The 24,074-nt window shown below is 46.9% G+C and overlaps 1 protein-coding gene across 2 annotated transcripts; it reads left to right on the top strand.

The window, feature by feature from the left end:
- The first annotated feature begins 1,396 nt into the window (after positions 1-1,396).
- Positions 1,397-8,030, top strand: KCNJ8 (potassium inwardly rectifying channel subfamily J member 8). 2 transcript variants are annotated; one of them, XM_064155935.1, is made up of 3 exons: positions 1,397-1,501; positions 2,833-3,268; positions 6,100-8,030. In XM_064155935.1, exons 2-3 carry the CDS (start codon positions 2,904-2,906, stop codon positions 6,998-7,000), a joined length of 1,266 nt encoding a protein of 421 aa, XP_064012005.1. In that variant the 5' UTR covers positions 1,397-1,501; positions 2,833-2,903; the 3' UTR covers positions 7,001-8,030. The 2 variants fall into 2 exon arrangements, with proteins under 2 accessions (XP_064012005.1, XP_064012004.1); XM_064155934.1 differs by lacking the exon at positions 1,397-1,501 and adding an exon at positions 2,108-2,493.
- Positions 8,031-24,074: the final 16,044 nt, after the last annotated feature.

The following is a 24,074-nucleotide window of genomic DNA, read 5'->3' as shown; positions in this document are numbered from 1 at the left end:
ACTCTTCACCAGCTTTGTTGTCCTTCTCTGGACATGCCCCAGCACCTCGATGTCTTTCTTGTAGTGAGGGGCCCAAAACAGAACCTAGTATTCAAAGGATGGCCTCACCAGTGCCAAGTACAGAGGCACAATCCTCTATACCACACTATTCCTGATACAGGTCAGGATGCTGGTGGCCTTCTTGGCCACTTGAGCACACTTCCGGAAAATGCCATTCCCTGACAGTTCTCTCTCCTTTGAGATGCAGCTAGCAGCCATACTGTGCAACACCAACCTTGATTCTAGCCTTCTCATGGAACAAATATTTCACATAAGCTAAAAGAGAGAAAGGAGTTATAGGGTAAGGAAAATAACAGATTTACTTTTTACCCTGTGTGTATTGAATCACTCATTTCTCATAGTTACATTCAAGTGAGATGCACTTTTGGAGGCTGCATCCAAAAACGTAAGTCAGCCTTCTAAGACCAATCTCTGCCACTCCATTTCTAGCAGGAAAATGTCCTGCAGGACAAAGTTCTCCAGCTGAAGCCCATGAAGTGCCATGGGTGGCACCAATTGCATTGATCCTGCAGATACTCATCCAAGTGGCTTTATGCAGGTGTACTCAAGAGTCTGCTTAGAATCTAAAGGTGACAGCTTGAGATGCTGATTTTTCAGACTGGACCTGTCTACAGTCATTTTCAAATAAGTGTTTGGCTAATTACCTAATATGACTTGGGGAGGGAAGGGAGAGGGGGGGTTGAGTCTGTTTCTTTTCTGACTATTGGATATCTGGGATAACAAAAGGATAGTGGATATCTGGGATTACATAAGGATAGTGCTAGAAAAGTTTCCAGGAGTAACTCATCTGTTTAAGGCTGAGCACATGCATGTGTTCGACAGGGTGGATATCTTCAAGCTGAGGACTACACTGCCTGTCAAATGTGCACTCTCCATTTTTCCATGCCTGAACACACTCAAAACCCTCCTGATGGCAGCAGGCCTGTGCCAAGTGCTTCTTTGTTTCTCTAGTTTACAGAGAGATGTAAGCTGTTTTGCCCCGTGTAAATTTCGTGCTGCATAGGTCATTTGCTTGACAGAAACACCAAGAAGTTTAGAAACGTCCCTACTGTACACACACACATTCCTTGGGCATGGGGTAGTTAATCCAACACAATGAGATCTCTGCACTTTGCTAAGATCTAAATTTAGATCTTGTCATAAAGTTTATTCTCCTTCCTACATACCCTAAGACTCTGGGGGGAAAGCAAAAACAAAAAACCCAACAGCTGCAGTTTCCAAGAATGCAAGTTTCCACTCAACAGAAAAGCCAAAATTGCAAACCTTGACCTGTGGGGAAAAGAATAAGCATAGGGAAGAGCCAGCCCGCGAAGTTCTCCAGTCCTCATCCCACAAACACGCCCGGGACAGCAGCTGAGCGTTGCCACGGGCCTGACTCCGCGCCCAACAGGAGCTGAGAGGCGCAGAACTGAATCTCTTGCTGCTTCTCTTGCAGAAACAGGTAATGCAATTTGTCACAAGCAGCACAGTCCGCAAGATTTTGGCTTCGGTCCTGCAAGCGCTTACGCACACGCTTCGCCTTCTGCCTGCCAGTCGTCTCGGGGCGAGTGGAAGAAACACCGAGTTAAAAACGGCACAAAGCTCTCGGCTGACCATAGGGAGCAAGCAAGGCTGCCGCGGCCGAGACGCAGCCAGGGCTCGGCTTGGCGTGCCCACAGCCAGCGCCTTGCAGGAGAAGGCACAAGCAAGCACTGCAAGCTGCTCGCTCCCCTGCCACATTCGCTGGACCCAGCCGAAAATGCCCCATCACCCTTCCAGCCGCATGTAGGGCTCGGCGCAGGGCGCGGCGGGGGACGTGCCCGTGCCCCGCACCGGGCGCTCCGGGCTGCCGTGCTCGCCGCTCTCTCCCACCGCCGCCCACTGCCCAGCCCGGCCCCGGCCCGCCTCAGACCGGCGCTGCGGAGCCGGACCGGCCGTGCCCTCGGCTCCGGTCCGCTCCGCTGGGCCCGGCCCGGCCGCGTCCCGCCCCGCCGCGCTCTGCTAAGTGCGGCCGGGCCGGCGGCTGGGCGCGGGCTGGCTGAGCCCTCCGCCCCAGGGCCGAGGGGACTCCGCGCAGCCCCTGCCCTCCCCCGGTGGGACGGGCCAGGCGGCGGGGAGCTGCGGGCAGACCGGGCTTGCCGGCGGTTTGTTCTGTCATCCGTTTGGGGACAAAGTTTGGGAATAAAGGGAGGGTTCCGCCGCCTGATCCCGGAAAGGAAGGAGAGCTGCCAAGGGAACGTGCGACCGCCTGCTCCGCGCAGTCCCCTTCCCTGCCTCCCGCAACGACAGCGCAGCTCCTTCCTGTGATGCTTGCGGAGCGCTGGAGAGAAGCTCTCGGCAGGGCTCTGCTCTGCTCTGCTGGACTAAAGCAACCAGAAATGCGTCTCCGGGGTCTCTCGGCAGAGCAGTCTTGCTGCTAACCAGAGAAGTTCGATTCTTCGTGTCTGGAAGGATGTGAGTAACTTAGCGCTCCGTGTTGCAGTACCCCCAGGGCACTGCAATCTCCTGGAGGAGCCAACCTGTGGTACATCACGTTACTTTTCCACAAGTCTGCAGGACCGTAGTGCAGCTTCCCTTCTTGCAAGGAGTTTGAAAATAGCGCCTTTCGTTTCTGTTACGAGCTGATACCAGCTGAATTCATTTAAATGATGGTCTGAAGGAGGGAGGGTGCTGCAGAACACATAACTGTACAGTGACATTTAATATCATGCTTGTTGGAACAGGGTATCTAATCAAGGCTTCTTCTTGTAGCACACAGGTGACAAATCTGACCACGTTCTCACTATTTTGCAGGGTAGAGTGAGCCCTGCAGAGGGACCACCCCCCTTTTTGCATCTCACTGAGTGGACTATGGTGGCAGGAAGATGTTGGCTCGGAAGAGTATCATCCCTGAAGAGTATGTGTTGGCACGGATCGCTGCGGAGAACCTGCGCAAGCCACGCATCCGAGACCGGCCACGCAAAGCCCGCTTCATTGCCAAGAACGGGGCATGCAACCTGGCACACAAGAACATCCGCGAGCAGGGGCGATTCCTGCAAGACATTTTCACCACTTTGGTGGACCTCAAGTGGCGTCACACGCTGGTCATCTTTACTATGTCCTTCCTGTGCAGTTGGCTGCTCTTTGCCATGATGTGGTGGCTGGTAGCTTTTGCCCATGGCGACATGGACCCCAGCACAGAAAGTGCTACTAACAGCACCAAGTGGACACCCTGTGTGACGTGTGTCAGGTAAAGTCTAGTCTGTGGGATGAAGAAAGGGGGGAGTAGAGCTGCCTGCTGTCCTGCCAACGCCTGAAATGCAGCTTTTGGTTTACATGAACGGTTGTGTTGGGTTGAGACCATTGAAAAGTGCAGTGTTTTCCTCTAGATTACATACATTCAGCAAGCCTTCTGGGCTTGGAAAATACTGTACTGTAGATTTCTTTGATTCCTTACAGGATCTGAAAGAGAGGGAGACCTGCTGCTTTTCATGTGTCTCCACACTGTGGGTAACATACCTTGCCTGTCGAGCTAAGAGCCTGCTACAAGAGTGGGGTATGTGTTATATGTGTTGTAACGTTTACAGCAGCAGGAGCATCCCCAGCGTGGTGCCTGCTACACATTGCACAGGAGAAAGGTGGCCACCAGAGGCAGGGTACCAGCCGTGGGTGTCAGGCAGGGCACCATTCAGGGCTAGCAGGAAGAGTGGCATTCAGGGCAAAACTAGACATCTTTCAAGATTACTCCCACCAGACAGTAAAATATGAGGTGCTTCAAAACGTTTTGATGAAGCCATAGACTGGCAATTTGACAGAGGAATAGTTTCCACAGAGTGTGTGTGATGCGAAAGCTTAAGGGAGTGCTGGATAAAATGCCACCTGTTAAAGGATTTTGCTTTTCATCCCCAAAGCCATGACAATTTTCCAGGCACTGATAAAACTGATAGGCACGTGGAAGAGAAGAGTGTTTGTTAACTGGGGGTAGAATAAGTGGGAAGATTTCTTTGTCAACTCATTGGTAAAACCATTTTTTATGCCATTGGGTTTTTAATTAGAGGAATCCAGGTTGGGTACCACCAGGCTGCCCCAGAGCAGCTGCCTTTACACATTGCTGTGCTGCAGGGTCAGCTGAGACATCAGACTATCTGCTTCCCTTTTCTCCTGCACTTAGTTTTAAGGTAGCTCGGAAAGTTTGGAGGGATACTGTGTGTGGCTCACGAGGGAGCAGACACTGCATTCTCTCTTTTTCTTTTTTTGATACTTTTCTGCTAAATGGTGATTTTTTCAAGCTGAAGGAAATGGGGATTTCTCCAAGAATTAGGTTGGAGGTCCGGGGCAGGGGGGGGAGCATGAGTTGCTGCCTATTCATTTCCCAATAACTGCTCACAAGCAGTCACCTCTGAAATGAGATGTCATGCTCCAGCTTGCGCCTGCTGAGATGCCACCCCAGATGTTTCTATAACCTGTGGAATTTTGGGAGAGCTTCCTGGGGTAGGTGCCATTACAGGTTCATGGGAAACCTGCCTTTGGCTTTGGAAATTTTAACCAGTGCCTAGAATTTGAGCAGCACTTTAGTTTTTCAAAATGCTGTAGGCATTTCTAGGTCTCATAGCTCTTTGCAACAGAAAGTGAACATTATCCAAAGAGGAAGATTGTTACACAGCTCTGAGGGGAAGGACCTGGGAATAGTGTGGAGTTTTTGGCTTACTCTCTTCATGTGGTCAGAATGCTGTACAAACTTACTGCCTCAGGAATTCAATAGTAAAAAGGTGGATTCTCTTTTCTTGTTTGGGTTTTGTGTGTGTGGGTGTGTTTTGTTTATTTTAAGAGGAGGACTGCTGAGAGAAAACAGAATCTTTACTCCTGAGACCTTTGAGTTAACTTGAATTAAGTTTAAACTAGAAGCTTTGCTCTGCGTGATGCTAAGTATTCATGAACGTAATTAATCATTACATGGATTCTGTTAATTAACTGTTTCATCCCTTGATTTCTTCAAAGGGAAATGCAAGTACAAACCACTCACTACAAGAGAATCTACCAAAGATTTAATAACATAATAGAAAAGGATTTTCTTTTTTTAAGGACAAAGTTCTTTCAAAGAGATCTCTGCAGAAGCTGATTGATTTTCTGAAAGATGAACTTCCTCATTCCACAGAAAATGATCTCTGATCTTGCTTATGCTGTTTTAATGCCTCCTCATGATCCCAACTTTCACTGAAAATATGAATTTGGGAGGAAAGGCAGATTAATTGAAAATAAAACAAGCCCAACAAATGGTTTAGAACCATCTCCACGGACAGGACATTTTTCCACAGGTAAAACCATCTGAAGCATGACAATGCATCAAATGTTGGTGCATTGCACTGTGTTAAAAAGATGGCTGTTGTAGTAGTTCATACGAGAACTGGATCAACACCAAGATCTATTTTAGACATAATAGATTTTGGTGGAGATTATAACTGCTTATAAAAGGACATTAAAGATCCTGGCATATACCCTATGGCGTAGTGGATAATGCACTTGGCAAAGCTTGCAGGCAGCATCTTCTAATGTCCAGCACTGTAGCATATTAAGAACCTTTAACTGAATCCTGCTAAAGGGGATCATGACTCAGGCAGCATGAGCAAAACTGTTTTTCCCATTTTCTTTCCCTGCACAGGCTGGTGAAGGAATCTCAAGGTACCAGCTAGTTGCTCACTGTTAAAACCACTGCTTTCCACCAAGGGCTTTGTGGGGTGGAGAAGGTGGCAAGCCTAGGTGTTACAGCACTGATGACTAATACTGTGGGCTGCATGTGTTCCTGAACAGAGACTCTAGTGATCTTCTTAGGGTGAGCTAATGGTACAGATGCTCTTTTAGGAGCTCAGAACCTGAGGTCTTCCCTGTCACCATCAGATACACCAATCATGCAAAACTAGAATCATTAGGTCTGCAGTGCTTTTGTTGGTGTTAATAGAAGGCTTCCCTCTACCAGGACTGTACAATAGGTCCTTACACTGCTTTCTAGAAAGTGTACCTCAATAGCTTCTCGGTTTGCGTTCAATGTCCTCACAGTTAACTTTGTCCAATCTTCTTCTCCAGGTCTTTCACCTCTGCTTTCCTCTTCTCCATTGAAGTTCAGGTGACCATTGGTTTTGGGGGCAGGATGATGACAGAGGAATGTCCCTTGGCCATCACAGTGTTGATCCTGCAGAACATTGTGGGTCTGATCATCAACGCAGTCATGCTGGGCTGCATATTCATGAAGACTGCGCAGGCTCACAGGCGGGCAGAGACCCTGATCTTCAGCCGGCAGGCAGTCATCGCGGTGCGCAACGGCAAACTCTGCTTTATGTTTCGAGTGGGAGACCTGAGGAAGAGCATGATCATTAGTGCCTCGGTGAGAATCCAGGTGGTGAGGAAGACTACCACCCCTGAAGGAGAAGTCATACCCATCCACCAAGTAGACATCCCTGTGGATAACCCCATTGAAAGCAACAATATTTTCCTTGTGGCTCCTTTAATCATTTGTCATGTCATAGACAAGCGGAGTCCTCTTTACGATATCTCCGCTGCTGACCTGGCGCTCCAGGACCTGGAGCTCATCGTGATCCTTGAAGGAGTCGTAGAAACAACTGGCATCACAACACAGGCCAGAACCTCCTACGTAGCAGAGGAGATCCTGTGGGGCCACCGCTTCGTGCCCATCGTCACCGAAGAGGAGGGCGTCTATGCAGTTGACTACTCCAAGTTCGGCAACACGGTCAAAGTGGCAGCACCACGTTGCAGCGCTCGGGAGCTGGACGAGAAGCCATCCATCCTCATCCAGACCCTGCAGAAGAGCGAGCTGTCGCACCAGAACTCCCTGCGGAAGCGCAACTCCATGAGGAGGAACAATTCCATCCGGAGGAGCAACTCTATGCGGAGAACCAATCCCTCCCTCATTGTGCCCAAAGTGCAGTTTATCACACCCGAGGGGAGCCAAAGTGCCTCAGAAACGTGATACACAGCTTGGTAGGAGGTCGGTGGGCTTCAGGAAAAGGAGGAGGACGCACCTGGGTGCTTCTGTTAACATTTTCTTTTACTTCAGAAAGTGAGGACCCGATGCAGAAAAGAACTGTGCAAGGACTTTTGAGGCTGTTACTGAAAGCACCACCCCGTGGCATTAGGACACACTTGAGCACTTAGTGTATGGGTTAATAAAAAGCGGCACACACGCTGCAGAGAACACAGATCACTCCTGTAAGATCATGTCTCCTGATGCTTGCTTTAAGGGCATGCCATGTTTTTCCATTGTACTTTTCCTGTCAAGGGTTTCTTGCGTATCTTCCCCTGCTGGCTGTCACAAAGTGCTTATTTTCTCCTGTGTAAGTTACTCACCCGCAGGCAGACACGAGTGCTTCTCCCAAACTGCTACACACAGCAGCTCCCACAGAGTTTTTTTGAACAGGACATTTGTATATCAGTCTGTGGGAGTGAATTCCTTGATCTCTTGATCCCCTTCAGCCTGGGGAAGAAAAGGCTCTGGGGAGACCTTGGAGCTACACTTCAGTTTCTAAAGGGGACCTACAGGAAGGTTGGAGAGGGACTGTTCAGAAGGACTTTGAGTGATAGGATGAGAGGCAATGGTTTGAAATTTGAGTAGGGCAGATTTAGGTTGGACATCAGGAAGTTCTTTACAATGAGAGGGGTGAAATACTGGAGCAGGATGCCCAGGGATGAGGTTGAGGCCTTGTCTCTGGAGACATTCAAGATCAGACTGAATGTGGCCCTGGGCAGCCTGATCTAGTTGGAGGTGTCTTTGCTGAGTGCAGGGGGTATTGGACAAGATGACCTTTGAGGGTGCCTTCCAAGCCAGTGCAGTCTGTGAATCTGTAAATTCCTCAATGATTTGAGTAGGGAAGAGCCAGTCTTTTGCCTTCAGTTTTCCATATCTTTTCTTTCCATTGGTTTATATCAGAGGCAAATTCAGGTGAGCTGAAGTAACCTAACCATCCCACAGGAAAACTGGTGACATTCTGGGTAGCACCAGCAGAGAAACCAGTGAAATGACACAGGCTCTTGCAGGGCACTGCTGCTCTTCTCAGGGTGTGGTACTCCACCACAGGACCTCATGCTTGAAACAGTCAAGTCCTCCCAGCTACCATTGGAGGATCTGTTTCATTAAAATTATTCAAGCTGGAAAAAACACATGCCTCTTTAATATATGGCAGTGGAAGACCAAATCCTGGGTTATTTTTCAGAGGATTAAGGCTGTTTGCTTTAGTAGAAGATCACTTTTTGCTACTGGAATGGGAATGAGAGGGAACCATGGCAGTAATAGTAAAGTTAGCATTTTCTTAGATTCATAGAATGGTTTAGGTTGGAAGGGACCTTAAACATCATCTAGTACCAATCCCCCAACCAGTCAAGGTTGCTCAAGGCCTCATCCAACCTGGCCTTGAACACCTCCAGGCAAGGAGCATCCACAGCCTCCCTGGGCAACCTGTTCCAGTGTCTCACCACCCTCACTGGAAAAAATTTCTTCCTAATCTCCAGTCTCAAACTGCTCTCTTCAAGCTTCAACCCATTCCCCTCATCCTATCACTACAGGCCCTTGTAAAAAGTCCCTTCCCAGCTTTCCTGTACCTGAATCACCTTCAGAGACACTTGGATGCTGCTGCTAAATGACTGTTTTTCAGCAGTGTATCACCAGTGTCTTTTTATATGTGATACAGCATGGAGCATTGGTGATAAGCAGCTTTTCTCTTCAAATTTAAAAGGGCATTTCTTATCTAGAGCCTTCCCAAAAATGTCATCACAGCTTTTTCTCTGCAAGACTAAGTAAAAGTATGACAGCTGATTGTATCACAGTTGGTAATGCTAAACTGATGTGTCCTTTTTTTCCTCTCTGAATAAGAAATGTAATTACAGACAAATTCTTGTTCAAATTTCTTACAGAGATTGCCCTGCTATGTGTGTGGCTCATGTGCTGTCACTCTAATCACTTTCCAAGCCACTCAACCTTTTAAATACTTTTGTATTTGCTTATTCTTATCAGGTAAAATATTCAAAGGCACTGCTGAATGCTCATTCTCTGTGGAAAGCAGTTCCTCAGCACTTGTGCAGGCCGTTTGCATGCTTTGTGTGGTGTTAAGTTTTGGCACAGAAGGGCATTGCTCTGTAGTGTAAGCTCTCCAGAATATAAACATTAACAAAGTACTTCATCTGAAGCAGCAGTGGAAACTGAAGTTTCTGCTGAAAGCATTCATTCCCTCACCTACTTCTAAAGTTGTGGGAGGATGGGTGGTGAACATCTGGAGATACTAATCTGTCTATTGTGTGTCCGAGCAAGGAACATCTGCAAAGCATATAGGATTTGTCTCTGGCCTCTCTTTTCAGGGCTGTGAATTTCTCTGAGGCTGTCCATCTGATACCTGGTTCAGTCAAGATGCTATACAAAAGCAGCTTTCCTACAAAATAAAGTGTCAGTAATGATTTCTTCTGTCTCTGATTTTTTTCCCTGTAATTTGCCTTTTTTCCCCCTTTGTATTCTCCACTCATTCTTCTATACTTCTAATGTTTCTCGTAACCCAGCCTTTTCCATGGTACTTTTAAAGACCAGTTGCTTGGCTCCACCCCCAGAAGAGCTAACTCAAGCTTTCTGGGATACTCAAGACATCCTACAGCAAGAGAGCCAGAGGTATATTCAGCTTTAGTTAATACTCATGTATGCAGTAGGCCTATACCCTAACACCACGTCCTAATGTGGGTCTATTGGGTCATTTCAGAGGCACAGAACTTGACTTAGCCTCTTAAATGTATGTCACAGAACCGAGTGCCTCTATCTGTATTGCCTAAAGTTCAGGCAAGGAATTGTCCTTTTGCTTTTCCATCAGGAAAGGAATATGCACACAGCAATCTCATTGACTAGAAAACCATGGCTAATTCTGCTTGTCTTTTCTTCCTTCACAATTAAGATTGAGGACATGTTGTGCAAGCTCTCCACGGATTATTATTAGCAAATGCTTGTTGCTGCAAGCTGAAGAAGTATTTAGTCCAAGACCAGAAGGGAAATTTGACTAGAGAAAAAGACATTAGCCATTATATAATAAAAGGAACAAAGCTTTCATTACTTTTGACAAATTACATTCTCTGTGGTGCCTGATGTTTTCAAAACACTGGTGAGGTTTTGGAAAGCATCATGAAGCAATAAATCATGTCCTGCCAGACTCTTTATTTTATGCTTTGCCACAATTGGCAGAAGAGTTTTGTAGCCCCAGCATGGCATCTTACAACTGTTGTGTTAGCCTGGTGTTCAGATGCTTGCAGTCACTGAACGTGGCACTGGGGATTTGTGGTAGCTGGCTGGCAGCTGACTCCAGGAGCTGTGGTCACCAGACTAAGGGTGGATGTGGGGTTGGGGCTGGAGTCAGCAAGGATCCCAGTGTCAGTGCATTGGGTTGGTGAGTTGTCCCCATAAGCAGACTGGGAAGCAATGCAGCTGCCCAGGTGCTTTGGACGGTGTCCTTCACAGGAAGGTATTGGTCTTCATGGCAAGCTGATGGAGGACACAGCTGCGTGTGACAGGTGGCAGTGAAATAGACAGTGATAAATTTCCACTACTCTAAACCAGATTTCTGACTGTGAGTTGCTTGCATAGGGAGGTAAGAGTTAACGTTTTCTCCATGAAGTGCTTATGTCAGAAGATAAGTTCCATATATGTGTGTTTAGATCATAAACAGACTAAGCTAGGCTGGTAGGTAAGAATTTCTGATACCCCTAGCATATTATTAATCATTCTTGGCTCTATCTCTCTGAATTATGTTTCCTACTTCCCCTTAAGAATTCCATAAACTTGGGGGGGAAAAAAGATTTCTCATGCGATAACTGGACAGTAAAGATAAAATATGTTCCCATATTCCTTTATTGGATGGTGTAGAGGTTTAGCCTGCAGAGACAAGATCAGTACTGTCCAAGAAAAACAGGCACCAAGGCTGGGGCACTGGCAGCACACATCACCAGGAGGCTTGGCTTGGATTAAAAGAAATGTTTTGAAGCAGAAGTAATCAGAAGAAATGTTTTAAAGCAGAAAATCCCATGTTTAAAGTGTGAAGGACTATGCTGTACGTCGCTTTCAGGGGGAGCTGGACAAGTTCCAGGGCCTCAGTCATACCAATTCAAAGAGGTAAAGGCACAAAAATCAGAGAAATTAGAATTTTCAGATGACTGAAATAAGGCTTTATTGGCCATCACTGAATGGTTAGTGGAACAGTCTTCAAAGCAGGGATAGGAGAAACTTTGCTGATGGAGACATTTAAAGTGAGATCATGCACAGTATAATAACTTGGCATGGGAACATGCTGAGAGACAAAAGCAGCCACATCTTGCTCATTTCAAATGCCAACACATGAACACCCATTCATTGAGAGGCTGCTAGTGATGGCCACAAAAGAGAAAGGTCACCTTAAGTAGGTGGCCACCCCTTGTCCAGTGCTTGCAGTTAACTGCAGATCCTACAGCTAGCTGCTAGTCACCATTCCTTATGTTTTCCCAGCAGAGCACATCTGTGTATATTAATGCATTCTTTCCTATTCCACTTCAAGCAGAGGGCTCTTCACTAATCAGTAAATTCCTTCAACTTAATTACTCAGTAAACTCCTTCAACTTAAATTCTCCTTGTATACATTACCAATTTAAAGGAGAAACTCTGGGTTAGGTTGGCTTTTCTATAAATAAGTGTGTGTATATCTATAGCTGTACACTTCTATAAAGGGGTACATGTTTGCACTGCCAGATTTCACACTAAGCTTATTGTTACTTGGGTTTTTCTGCCAGAAGATTCCATGTAAAGCTTAGCAGCTTGCCACACACACACACAAGTTACATATAAATGTTATAGATCCTTATGTCTCAGAGACCTCATTGTGTGCTTCAGAGAGGGAATAACCATCACTGTGATGGACTTCCCTCCCATCCAAGGCCTTAACTAACCTCGCTGACCTTTGAGCAAAGCTACCAGCTCCAGCTGTTTTGGCAGACATAAAGGAAGATCCTACTCAGAAGATGCATTTTTGTTTGGGAGAATAAGCTGTGAAGGGGGAATTTTCATCCTTATATGGGCAACCTAGAAGTGATTAATGTGACCTGATGTCACACGAGAAGCACTGGGTTTGAGACCAATTTTTGCTTGTAACTCTTTGCAATGTGTTGGTTTAGACTTTTGTCAAGTGTCTCAGAAAGTTTCACACAACCACTTTCCTCTTTCAAGTTTCCAAGCTTGACTTATGTTTGGAGAGGTGGAGAAAGGCTGGTACAAGCTGTGTGCCACCTGGACAGAAAATGGGGCAGGATAGTTACAAACTGAAACCTGGGGTTTTTTTTTCTTCCTGCATTAGGATTTCCAGACATTCCTTAGGGGCAATTTGGAAATGTGGTTTGGGTTCTTACATGGGGGAAATAAACTGTGGTGGATGAGCGTGTGTGCATGTGCACATGCAAATACACAAGCAAAGGTTCTTTATGCTTTGTTCCTGAAGTCTGGGGAAAGGTTGCTTTAGTAAAAGGAGTTTTCAGACCTCCTGTTTAGAAAATCTAGCCCTTAGTAATTTGATACATGAAATCATCAAAAGGTTGTGGCCATGCAACTCAGGGAAACTGCCATGTCTGTGGACCCATTGTCCTGAGGTACCCCTTTCTTGTCCCCCCGCACTTCTGCAGGTTTAAATGGGAAAAGAAGGTGTGAAAACTGCTTCTCCTCCCCCCACCCTGCAGGCTTGAAAGGGAAACAGCACAAGGTGCCTTTCGTATGTGGGCTGGGCTGTGTGCAAGCCTGCACTGGAATCAGGCTGGTGGTTGGCTGGGTTTTTGCTCCCAGTATAAATGGTAAATGGATGCTTTGTTTAGAAAAGGATAAATAGAGCAAGGGAGAAGCTGAAAAAGCTCCCTGCCTTGAGAGGTCCCGTCTTGAGAGCTCCTCACCTTGAAAATAGCTCCTGATAGAGTTCCTGACAGGACAGATTCCTGCCGTGACTGGACCCTCCCCGCTTTTGGATGGCTCCTACCTTTTTGTACAGCTCTTGGTTTTACCCCATCCCTGCTTTTGGACAGTTCTCCCCACTTTTGCACCCTTCTCTGCAAACTTGTAGGCTTGGCAAGCCCTGGGATACTTTGAGAGAGAACCACTGGTGACACCCAGACTGGCCCCTCTTGGACCATATCAGCAGCCAAGTTCCTGGCTGCCTGCTGGACTGGGGGGCGCTAGCACTTTTGGCCCTTCCCTGCTGCTGTGAAGGCAGCACCATTCCACAATCATCCCACTCATGGAAGAAGTGCTCAAGACATTTCTGAGTTTGGCAGCTCTGCCACTAGCCTCAGGCTTCTGTTGTGTGGATTTCTTTTATTGGCTATTGCCTGCAGTGTCAGAAGGCTGCTCCTGCCAAGGAATCCAGTAAGGCAGCATTGCCGAATGCCTATCTCACCTCCATGAGTAAGATCTGCTGTTCCCTGCTCAGCCTGGTTGATAGTGGGGTAAAGCTGTGTTTATAGCTTAGCCTTTTCCATTTCCTGACTTCCTAAATATCTAAATTTATCTGTAATATCCTTTTGGAAGAAATTCCTGAGTGAAGCGAATCTGTCAATAAACTAAACTAATTTTTGTGTATAGCTTGGGGGTGAGGTTCCAGGAAAATAAAATAAGTCTATTTTTATAATTCCTGACTCAGCCACATTAATTCCCTGCCTCCACCACACCCATCTACCCAAGAGTATCAGTCACAGCACACACACAAAAGAGGGCACAATTGAACCTTCCAAGGAGTGAAATATCTGTTAGCAAAGACACAGCAGGCTTACCAAGTGGCTTCCTCCAGACAGCTGGGTTGTAAAGGCTAACACTTGCTCTCAGTACCAGCTCATGGCCTCAGGGAGCTCCACAAGTGCTCAGAGCCCTGTGGAGCTCACTGTGCAGGACACGTGCTTCCAGTCACGAGGAATGGTGGTGGCCACACAGCTACGTGCCTCCCTGTTCGCATCAGGCAGGGGCCACTTCCAGCTGGGTCGCACGCTCTGGCCCTGCGAACTTCACAGCGACAGCAGGAACCAGCCCTGGATCCTCTTGTTCTCAAACACATGTGCCTGATGTCCCCCCCAGGGAGGGCTCACTGGGAGCTATCAGAGCACAGTTCGGGACTGTCAGAGACAAAACAGACTTCTCATTCCTTTACCCAGCTGTGCTTTTCCTCTTGCTAAAGACTTGATTGTTGTGTGTAAGGTTCTTGAAACCCTCTGAACTAGGCTAGTGCCTTCTGCCCTCGAACCTGAATTCTCTCTAGGGTGCAAGCTTAAACATATCCTGCAGTGTCAGCAATGATACTGTGGTGATCAGTTCAACAAAAGGTCACTGGGCAAGGAAAGAGAAAAGCCAGGAATGGTAGGACAAGCCACCTTCAGCACAGAGACAGTGCCAGGGCAAGCAGGAGTACTGAGATACCAGAAACCAAAGTACTGTAGCAGACTTGAAACAACACAGCATCCAAGGGAGAAGAAGACAGCTCCCCCAGGCAGCCAGGCTGCTAGGGGAGTGCACTGAGAAGTTCAAGGGAAGGATGACTTTTAAGGAAAGTAGTGGTTCAGTTTTAAAAACACTTCTCTTCTCAACAGTCTGTCCCCAGCCTTTTTACAGGCTCCCTTCAGATACTGACATGTCTGGCATGTAGCTGTAAGGTCTTCCCAGAGCCTTCTCTACTACAGGCTGCACAGCCCAAACTCTTTCAGGCTGTCTTCATATGAGGGATGCTCCAGTCCTCTGGTCATCTTGGTAGCCCTCCTCTGGACCCACTCCATCAGGTCCACGTCTCTCTTGTGTTGGGTGCTCCAGAGATGGACACAGTACTCCAAGTGAGGTCTTCCCAGAGCAGAGCAGAATGGCAGAATCACCTCTCTCCATCTCTGGCCACGCTGCTTTTGATGCAGCCCAGGCTGCCATTGGCCTTCTGGGCTGCAAGTGCCCATTGCTGGCTCATGTACAGCTTCTTATCCATCAGCACTCTCAGGTCCTTTTTTTGCAGGGCTGATTTCCATCACCTCATCCCCCAGCCTGGATCAATGCAAGGACTGTTCCAACCCAGGTGCAGGATCCTGCACTTGCTCTTGTTGAACCTCATGAAGTTCACCTGAACCCATCTCTCCAGCTTGTCCAGGTTCTTCTAGGTGACAACCCATCCCTCTAGCATATTGACAGCACCACTCAGTCCTTTCTCACCCCAAAGTCCCTTTCTGCAGGGCTGCTCTCCATCTCATCATCCCCCAACCTGGATTGATACCTAGGATTGGCCTGACATGGGTGCACAATCATGCAGTTTGCCTTATTGAACCTCGTGAGGCTCGCCTCAGCCCACCTCTCTAGCCTGTCCAGGTCCCTCTGGATGGCAGATTGTCCTTCAGTCTTATCAACCTCACCATTTACCTATTTTATACCTTGTGGTTCAGTACTCTTTTTGAAAGAATTATCTCATTCCAAGTGACCCTGGAAGGGGTTGCCCAGGGAGGTGATTGAGGCCCCAGCCCTGGAGGTGTTTAAGGCCAGGCTGGATGAGGCTGTGGCCAGCCTGATCTAGGGTAGGGTGTCCCTGCCCATGGCAGGGGGGTTGGAACTGGATGATCCTTGTGGTCCCTTCCAACCTTGTCAGATTCTGTGATTCGGTGATTTTTGCCAGAGACAGAACTCCAGACAGTGTTGCTGTTTGCAATGACAGATGTGAAAACAGTACACTGACAATACATTTAGGTGCACCTTTGTGTATTTATTAGACCTGCCCTTCCTATCAGTCTGCAAATGCTATGACTGTAAACAGCTCATATCAGAAAACTGTGCCAGGTAGAAAGTAGAGGTTCAGGTTAGCTTCAATTTGTGATTAGTTCAGACTTTACCTGGATCTTTCTAATCCTGACTCCTAACTGCCTCAATGTGGAGGTCTTCAGGTTCTAGAGGCAATTCTGATGTATTTTACAAGCATTACTCACAGTAACTATCCTGTGTTTGGAGAAAATCGAGTAAATATGTGTTTCCATTTTAGGTACCAAGCAGAGTTTGTTTCCAGTTCAAATATGTAGTAAGTACATCATAGTTATGTCAGACACAGCACTATTGCTGCCCCTGCATGTGTTCCTGTGCTCCTAGATGTTGCTGCTCTGGCAGAGGGGTTGGGCTGGATGATCTTTTGAGGTCGCTTCCAACCCCTAACATTCTGTGATTCTGTGACCCCTAATAACATGGATACTGCCCTGGTTTGCACTCAAGTCTTTTGGCTTTGGCCCCCAAATTCCCTCTGGGATTATTTATGAAAGCAGGGATGGACAACAGCCCAGTATTGAACTGGGGGTTTATGAGCTCCCATGCTACCTGCCACCAAAATGTAGGCAAAGCAGCCCAACCTAACTCAGCCCTGCTCAGAAAAGCATTGAGAGGGTGAACCCCTCTATATCCACTGTCATAAGCCGGTTTAGCTTTAAGCTGTCAGAAAAGAGCCTTACAATTACATCATTACATGCACTTCTTGGAGTCAGGACTTCTCTCATCTGAGCAAAGGCCCAGGAATCACATGAGAAACAAATTGTCAAGTAAGAAACATCTCCAGGGTACTGAGCATTCCCAGAGGAAATAAGAGACACATTTCTTCTCAGGAGATTTTCCCACCAGCCAACAGCAAGGCCATCATGTAGTGTACGTAAGAAAATGTCAGGAAAAGCCCTTTTTGCTTTGGGATTGTTTTGGCTTTTAACTAGTTCATAAACCTGAAATTCAGTATCTACAAAGAGTATTTTCTATTAATTTACTGCTGCCATGGCTTTCTCTTTGCCATTTAAAAGAGATGATTCAAGAATGCAGTGCCAAATCTCATCAGTATCAAAATCAAGCCTCAGTGCACACATCGCTTTCTAACAGACATTGTGGTCTTGTATTGTCTGGAAGACATTGGAACGTGTAATTTAATTTACATGGGCTGGGATACTGCTGAATTCTCCTCCAGAACATAGAAACATAGAATGGTTTGGTTTGGAAGGGACTTTCAAAGGCCATCTAGTCCAACCCCCCTGCAGTGAGCAGGGACATTATCTTTAAGGTCCCTTCCAACATAAACTAGTCTATGAATCTATGAGTCTATGAATCTAGATGAGGGGGCTCAGAGCCTTGTCCAGCCTGACCTTGAATATTCATCTCTAAGGGTGGAGCCTCAATTACTTCCTTGAAGATGACCTTGAATATTCATCTCCAGGGATGGAGCCTCAACTACCTCCTTGGGCAACCTGTTGAAGTGTTCCAGCACCCTCGTGGTAAAGAACATTTTGCAGAGTACAAGAAAGGAAAGCTCTATCTGCTCTTTCTTACATCAGCCAAAACTGGATTTCTCACAAAACCAGAAAAACACCTAAACACCAACAATAGACACCAAAACCAAATAACCTTTCTTTACTGAGGGTCAAACCCCAACATGCTAGGAAGAAGGGTAATTCCTTGTTTTCTCTGTGTGATAAAATGAAGCCCTGGAAACTGACCTTTCTGTTCTCAGTTTGGGTTTCTCACACATGCACACTCCCGTTTTTCCTCTATGATCAGCCTTGTCCTCTCCTACTTCTTGTCCCCATGTGGACAACTCAGAGTCATGGAGCTCCTGATCTAGAGCAACCAAGCCTGGCTTGGTTCACCCTTCTACTGAAGGCAGTGCAACCACGGCTCCACACAGTGATCCAGCACTGACAGTCTTCTGTGCTGGAAACAAAACTAATAATAATTAGAGATGTAATTGAATTCCAAGAATTACTAAAAACTAAATCCTGTACAAAAGGTTGGGAGAAGACAGGGAGGTAAGGTTTAAATTCCATGTCTTACCTCTTTCACTGTTCAGGTCTCCAGGATAAGGCAAAGCTGTGGGAGAATGGAACAGAGTAAGTGGAAAGGAATGGGCCAGGTTGGAAGAGACCTCCAAGATCATCCAGTCCAACCTAGCACCCAGCCCTAGCCAGTCAACTAGACCATGGCACTAAGTGCCTCATCCAGTCCTTTCTTGAGCACCTCCAGGGACAGTGACTCCACCACCTCCCTGGGCAGCCCATTCCAATGCCAATCACTCTCTCTGGGAAGAACTTCCTCCTAACATCCAGCCTATACCTACCCTGGCACAACTTGAGACTGTGTCCCCTTGTTCTGTTGCTGGTTGTCTGGGAGAAGAGGCCACCCCCACCTGGATACAGCCTCCCTTCAGGGAGCTGCAGACAGCAATGAGCTCTGCCCTGAGCCTCCTCTTCTCCAGGCTGCACACCCCCAGCTCCCTCAGCCTCTCCTCACAGGGCTGTGCTCCAGGCCCCTCACCAGCTTTGTTGCCCTTCTCTGGACACCTTCCAGCACCTCAACACTCTTTGGTTTCTGTGCATTTACCTACATAAACCATGCATCTATGTAGCTAAAGGAACAATTCCAGCAGTGAAGATTAAGTTCTCTTGAGTTATCTTCTAAAATCTTCAATGGATTTCTTCTGAATGCCTTTAGAACATGGATCCTGACCTCTGCTGCAGCACTGCCGGGATGGAAGAGGAAGCAGAATGAGAAGGTCTCAACTCCTGGGAGGTGTACATCATAGAATCATAGAATCAACCAGGTTGGAAGAGACCTCCAAGCTCATCCAGTCCAACCTAGCACCCAGCCCTAGCCAGTCAACCAGACCATGGCACTAAGTGCCTCATCCAGGCTTTTCTTGAACACCTCCAGGGACGGTGCCTCAACCACCTCCCTGGGCAGCCCATTCCAATGCCAATCTCTCTCTCTGGGAAGAACTTCCTCCTAACATCCAGCCTATACTTTCCCTGGCACAACTTGAGTCTGTGTCCCCTTGTTCATATTGTCTTTGATGGAACAGTATTAAGAAATAAGCTACTGAGACAGTATGTCATCCTGCAGTGATAAGGAGCCACTAGATCATGCTTCAAGCAGAAGAGAAAGCATACTGCAGCACATTTCTTGTTGCATTCATCAGCAAGAAGGGCCAATCATTTACCAGATGTTTCAGCAACCCAAATTTCCCAGCAAATGTATTGTTCCATACCTTAGCAATGCCATCAACAGTCATCCCTGAAAGTTAGGGGAAGGAATTCATATGAAACTCGCTTGCCTTCCCCATGCTTTTATCCCTGTTTTCACTGAGGCAGATACAGCTAATCAGGGAGAAACAGAAATATTCAATAAACAGAACTCTCCTTTGGTTTGATGATGAGAAAAATGGTAGATGGCTGACCAAACTTCCCAGACTTTTAAGGGTAGCTGGGAGCATTGCATTTTCCAGTAGTATTCTCTGGCCTGCCACCTTGGGGAGTTCATTTCCACATAAATCAAACGTTAACGGGACAGGAGAAAACTGTTCTCACTGTCACAAAGGAGGCAGCTGTCCAGCTCCAAAGGACTAAATCTCTATTCCTCAGGGACATATGGAAGTGGTCATTACAAGACGATATTTATTTATAAACACACTTGGCCCCATCAGCTGGGCTTGAATATATAGAGGAATGGAGCTTATTAGCAAGATAAAGCTTTCCCATGACCTATAGAGGACACTGCATAGGGACCACAGATGTTCTGTATTAGAAAAGCTGGAAAATTCATGTAAATGCCCAGGAAAAGCTCCGCTTGGAAAGAAGTAAATAAATAAATAAGGAGGTCATCGGCAAAGAGAAGGTTATGAGCACTGGAAAATGGATCTTCCAGGATGTTTGACTTTTATTGGTGTCATTAAGTGGAACCCATCTCAGCCTCAACTGCTTCTGTCTCTCCTGAGCGGCTCTGCTGAGGTTACTGTTCAGAACTGGCAGCAGTGCAGAGGCAGGCAGCAGTCTCTGCGCAGAGCACACCTTGAGTGCTGTGTTCAGTTCTGGGCCCCCCAGTTTAGGAGGGACATTGAGATGCTTGAGCGTGTCCAGAGAAGGGCAACGAGGCTGGGGAGAGGCCTTGAGCACAGCCCTACGAGGAGAGGCTGAGGGAGCTGGGATTGGTTAGCCTGGAGAAGAGGAGGCTCAGGGGTGACCTTATTGCTGTCTACAACTACCTGAGAGGTGGTTGTGGCCAGGAGGAGGTTGCTCTTTTCTCTCAGGTGGCCAGCACCAGAACAAGAGGACGCAGCCTCAAGCTACACCAGGGGAGATTTAGGCTGGAGGTGAGGAGAAAGTTCTTCCCTGAGAGAGTCATTGGACACTGGAATGGGCTGCCCGGGGAGGTGGTGGAGTCGCCGTCCCTGGAGCTGTTCAAGGCAGGATTGGACGTGGCACTTGGTGCCATGGTCTGGCCTTGAGCTCTGTGGTAAAGGGTTGGACTTGATGATCTGTGAGGTCTCTTCCAACCTTGGTGATACTGTGACACTGTGATACTGTGATACTGTGTGTGTGTGTGTGACTGCTCTGTCGTGCAGGTGCAAACACACACACAGAGCCTGCCTTGACAGTACAGTTCACACAAATAGTGCCAAGAAAGGGGCAGGGAGGAAATGTATTTCTGATTGTGGCACAGATTGCCACAATCTATGCCACTTTCTGATGCAGATATGGAAAATTCTCTGTCCTCATTGGATAAGCTCCTAAGGACTCAGCTTCAACTGTGTAACTTAAGTCATGAAGCTTCTTAACACAGAATTTGTGGTCTAGGCAGAAAATACTACACCAAAACATCAAGGTCTAATTGTGCCAGCTGGCCTGTCTAAGCTTGCAGATCAATTCTCCATCTGAATCTGGCCCTGACCAAATGCAAACTCTATGGCACTCTGGCTGGCCTGAAGCCTTGAAGCAAAGGTTTTGTGTAGCTGTGCAGCCTGTGCTCAGTGCACACAAGCTGACACTGTTTGCACAGCTGTGGGCTCCTGCTTACAGCACCTCAGCTGCCTCTCCCTTCAGTGTGACATGGAACAATTAGACCAGCACCTCCTCACCTATCTGTATAGCAAGGTGTGCCAGTTTGAAGCTAGCTAGAATGTTTTGGTGAGAAGGACTAGATTACAGACTGTGAAAGGAAAACAATGGTGATGTCTGCTGCCCTCATAGGCTTGCTGAGATGTGTAAGAACAAGATGTGTTTTGATAAACATAGATAAGGCACTTCTCTTGCTGGGGAGCTCTGAGCTGCATCTCTCTCTCTTACCTCATCCTCCATTTCTCTGACTAATCCACTTTGCTTCCTAACCCCCTGGCCAAAACTCCATTCTTCCTTGGGACTGGGGTAAGGTTGAGAGGGGTAGGGGAAAGGTGAAGGAGCAGTTGGGAGCCCCTGCTGGGGACTCAGGTTTCTGGGAGGGCTGTTGTGTTTCTGTATTCCCTTTTACCTTGTCTATTTCTGTCTATAACTGTACATACTGTAAATATCTGCTTGTATATTGTGCTAGCTGTAAATACAAGCTTCATTCAATTTCCAGAGCTGGCTGAGTCTAGTCTGGGTGATTTCCAAAGTGTGGGGGGTGGGGAACACCCAGACCATCACACAGGGACTTTTTTTGTCACATGCTAGCTCCTTGGGCAGTATTGGACTCCCCATCTGGCTAATTACCTTTCAGCAGAGCCTTATGAGATGTATCTAACATGGTCTGCAAGGGGTTTTTTTCAACCACTAGAATGGCCTTGTGCTCAGGTGTGCCAAGCCACTCACTGGTGCAGCAGGAACTAGAGAAAAAATGCCTTTTTTTTTTTCTACCTAGGACTGAGAGAAGTCCCAGTAATGCACCAGGAGTGAGTGTAAGCCCTCAGACCACTTGGGGTGGTGAGACATTGTCCCTACCACAGTTTTGCAATGAAAATGCTGCAGCTGTCTCATGGTTGAGATCACCACAGATGTGTGAGTGTTGGGCTGACCATTACCAGGCATCCAAAGCTGAAGTCTTTCTAAAGCCCTGTGGTGGTGCAGAAGGCTCCCAGCTGTTCCTGACCAGGCAAGCATTCCCAGAAGTGCAAAAGTATGGGTGCACATCTGCTTCAATTTGCCTCATTTTCTCTTGTTTCCTAAGCACCTAAGCAGACACCTCCAACTTTCAGCTCACTGCTGTTTTCCCACAGCACAGAGCTACTGAGCTTGCACTCTTGTCGATTCCCTGCTCTGCAAGAGCAGGAAAGTGTTAAGATGGAAGTAGGGACCCTGTCTCTCCAGAAGCAGTGGTTGGTGAGGCAATGAAGGAGCAGAGGTCTACAAGTACCCCAAAACTGAAGCAAGTTCATCTGTGAGGAAGTTAGAGGGGATAGTGTCAAATGCTTTGCTGAAGACAAGGGACACAATAACCACTCTCTTCTCTCATCAACCAAGCTGGTCACCTGAGTTTGGTCAGGTGTGATTCCTCCTTTGTATATCTGTGCTGACTATTTCTAATCATCTTCCTGTCCTTATTTCCAGCTCCATCACCTGCACAGGAATCAGAGTGAGGCTGGCTGGCCTGTAGTTCCCAGGTGGTCCTTCTTGCCCTTCCTGAAGCTAGGGGTGACCTTTGCTTTCCTGCAGTCCTCAGGAACCTCTGCTGATTGCCACAACTTTTCAAAGATAACCAGGAGTGGCCTCACAATGACACTGGCCAATTCTTGTGGGAGCAACCCCTCGGGCTCGTTTAAATACAAGTATTTCTCTTTGGGGAAGGAAAGTACTGACACCCATTTGTTTTCCTTGCTATTTTCCTCATTTCTCTGTTTTACTTCTCTGGGCTTTTGCTTGGAACAAAAGCCCCGAGCCTGCCTGTCTGTGTGCATTAGTTACACTGGCTCCCCCCTTCAATTAGCCAGCAATATTTTTAACACCACTTTTAACCCCATACTGATGTTAACCTCTCTAGTTCTCACAGGCTGTACTATGTAGAATTAGATGCATGCCAATTAGTCTGTGATCAGAGCCGTTCTTCATCTTCCCATATGATTTTCTGAGCAACCCACAAAGAGGAAAACACTATCACAATGCAACCTTTCTTTCCAAATCCTCTGCTGTCCCTGGATACCATGGGAGATCATTTCAGCCACAGTAGAGACAAAGATATTTATTTTGCTTCATGCTTTCCTATCTGCTTCCTCTTAGCCACAAGAAGCTGATCTCCACCATCTCTGCGTATCTCTGCTCCCCAACCAAACAGTGACCTTAATTCAGGAGTCAAACTGAGATCAAATGTTCATGGGTAAAAAGCCTTTGACTCACAAGAGGAACTAGAGGAAAAAGACATTCATCCTGCACACTGCTGTGCTCACAGCGAGTATGGCTGTTTCCTTTCCCACACAGCCTTGCTGTTTATTTGGGGTTTTTTATTAAGCTAGCATGCATTTCAACAGCTGCTTCCTTGAGAGTTTTAAAACATGTCAAAGACTAGGCCAACCCATTCAGGAGAAAATAGTTCTAAGAGAAAGAGAAATTGTAAACTGTCAGAAGCTGAAGCTTGTTTTTCTCCAAGGGGCTCCATATATTCAAGGAAGTGGAAAGGGAAATGCAGGGAAATGCACATGGGAAGAGTTCACAGAGCATGCAAATGACGACATGGTGTGTGCTGATCTGGCTGAGAATTTGTTACATCTGTGTGATGGCTTGGGTGTTACCTGCCTCCCCCACACTTTGGAAATCACCCAGGCTAGACTCAGCTGCTCTGGAAATTGAATGAAGCTTATATTTACAGCTTAGCACTAGATACAGGCAGATTTTTTATATATATATATATATATATATAGTTACATACAGAAATATACACATTAAAAGGTAATACAGAAACACAACAGCCTTCTGTGATGGTTTGGGTGTTACTTGCCTCCCCCACACTTTGGAAATCACCCAGGCTAGACTCAGTTGCTCTGGAAATTAAATGAAGCTTTGTATTTACAGCTTAGCACAATATACAGGCAGATATTTACAGTATATATACAGTTACATACAGAAATATACACGTTAAAAGGTAATACGGAAACACAACAGCCTTCTGTGATGGTTTGGGTGTTACTTGCCTCCCCCACACTTTGGAAATCACCCAGACTAGACTCAGCCAGCTCTGGAAATTGAATGAAGCTTATATTTACAGCTAGCACAATATACAAGCAGATATGTGCAGTATTTACAGT

This window comes from Pogoniulus pusillus, chromosome 15 (assembly GCF_015220805.1).
Source record: "Pogoniulus pusillus isolate bPogPus1 chromosome 15, bPogPus1.pri, whole genome shotgun sequence".
Taxonomy (NCBI): domain Eukaryota; kingdom Metazoa; phylum Chordata; class Aves; order Piciformes; family Lybiidae; genus Pogoniulus; species Pogoniulus pusillus.
The sequence above is the reverse complement of the archived record's forward strand: the minus strand, read 5'-3'. Positions and strand labels throughout refer to the sequence as shown.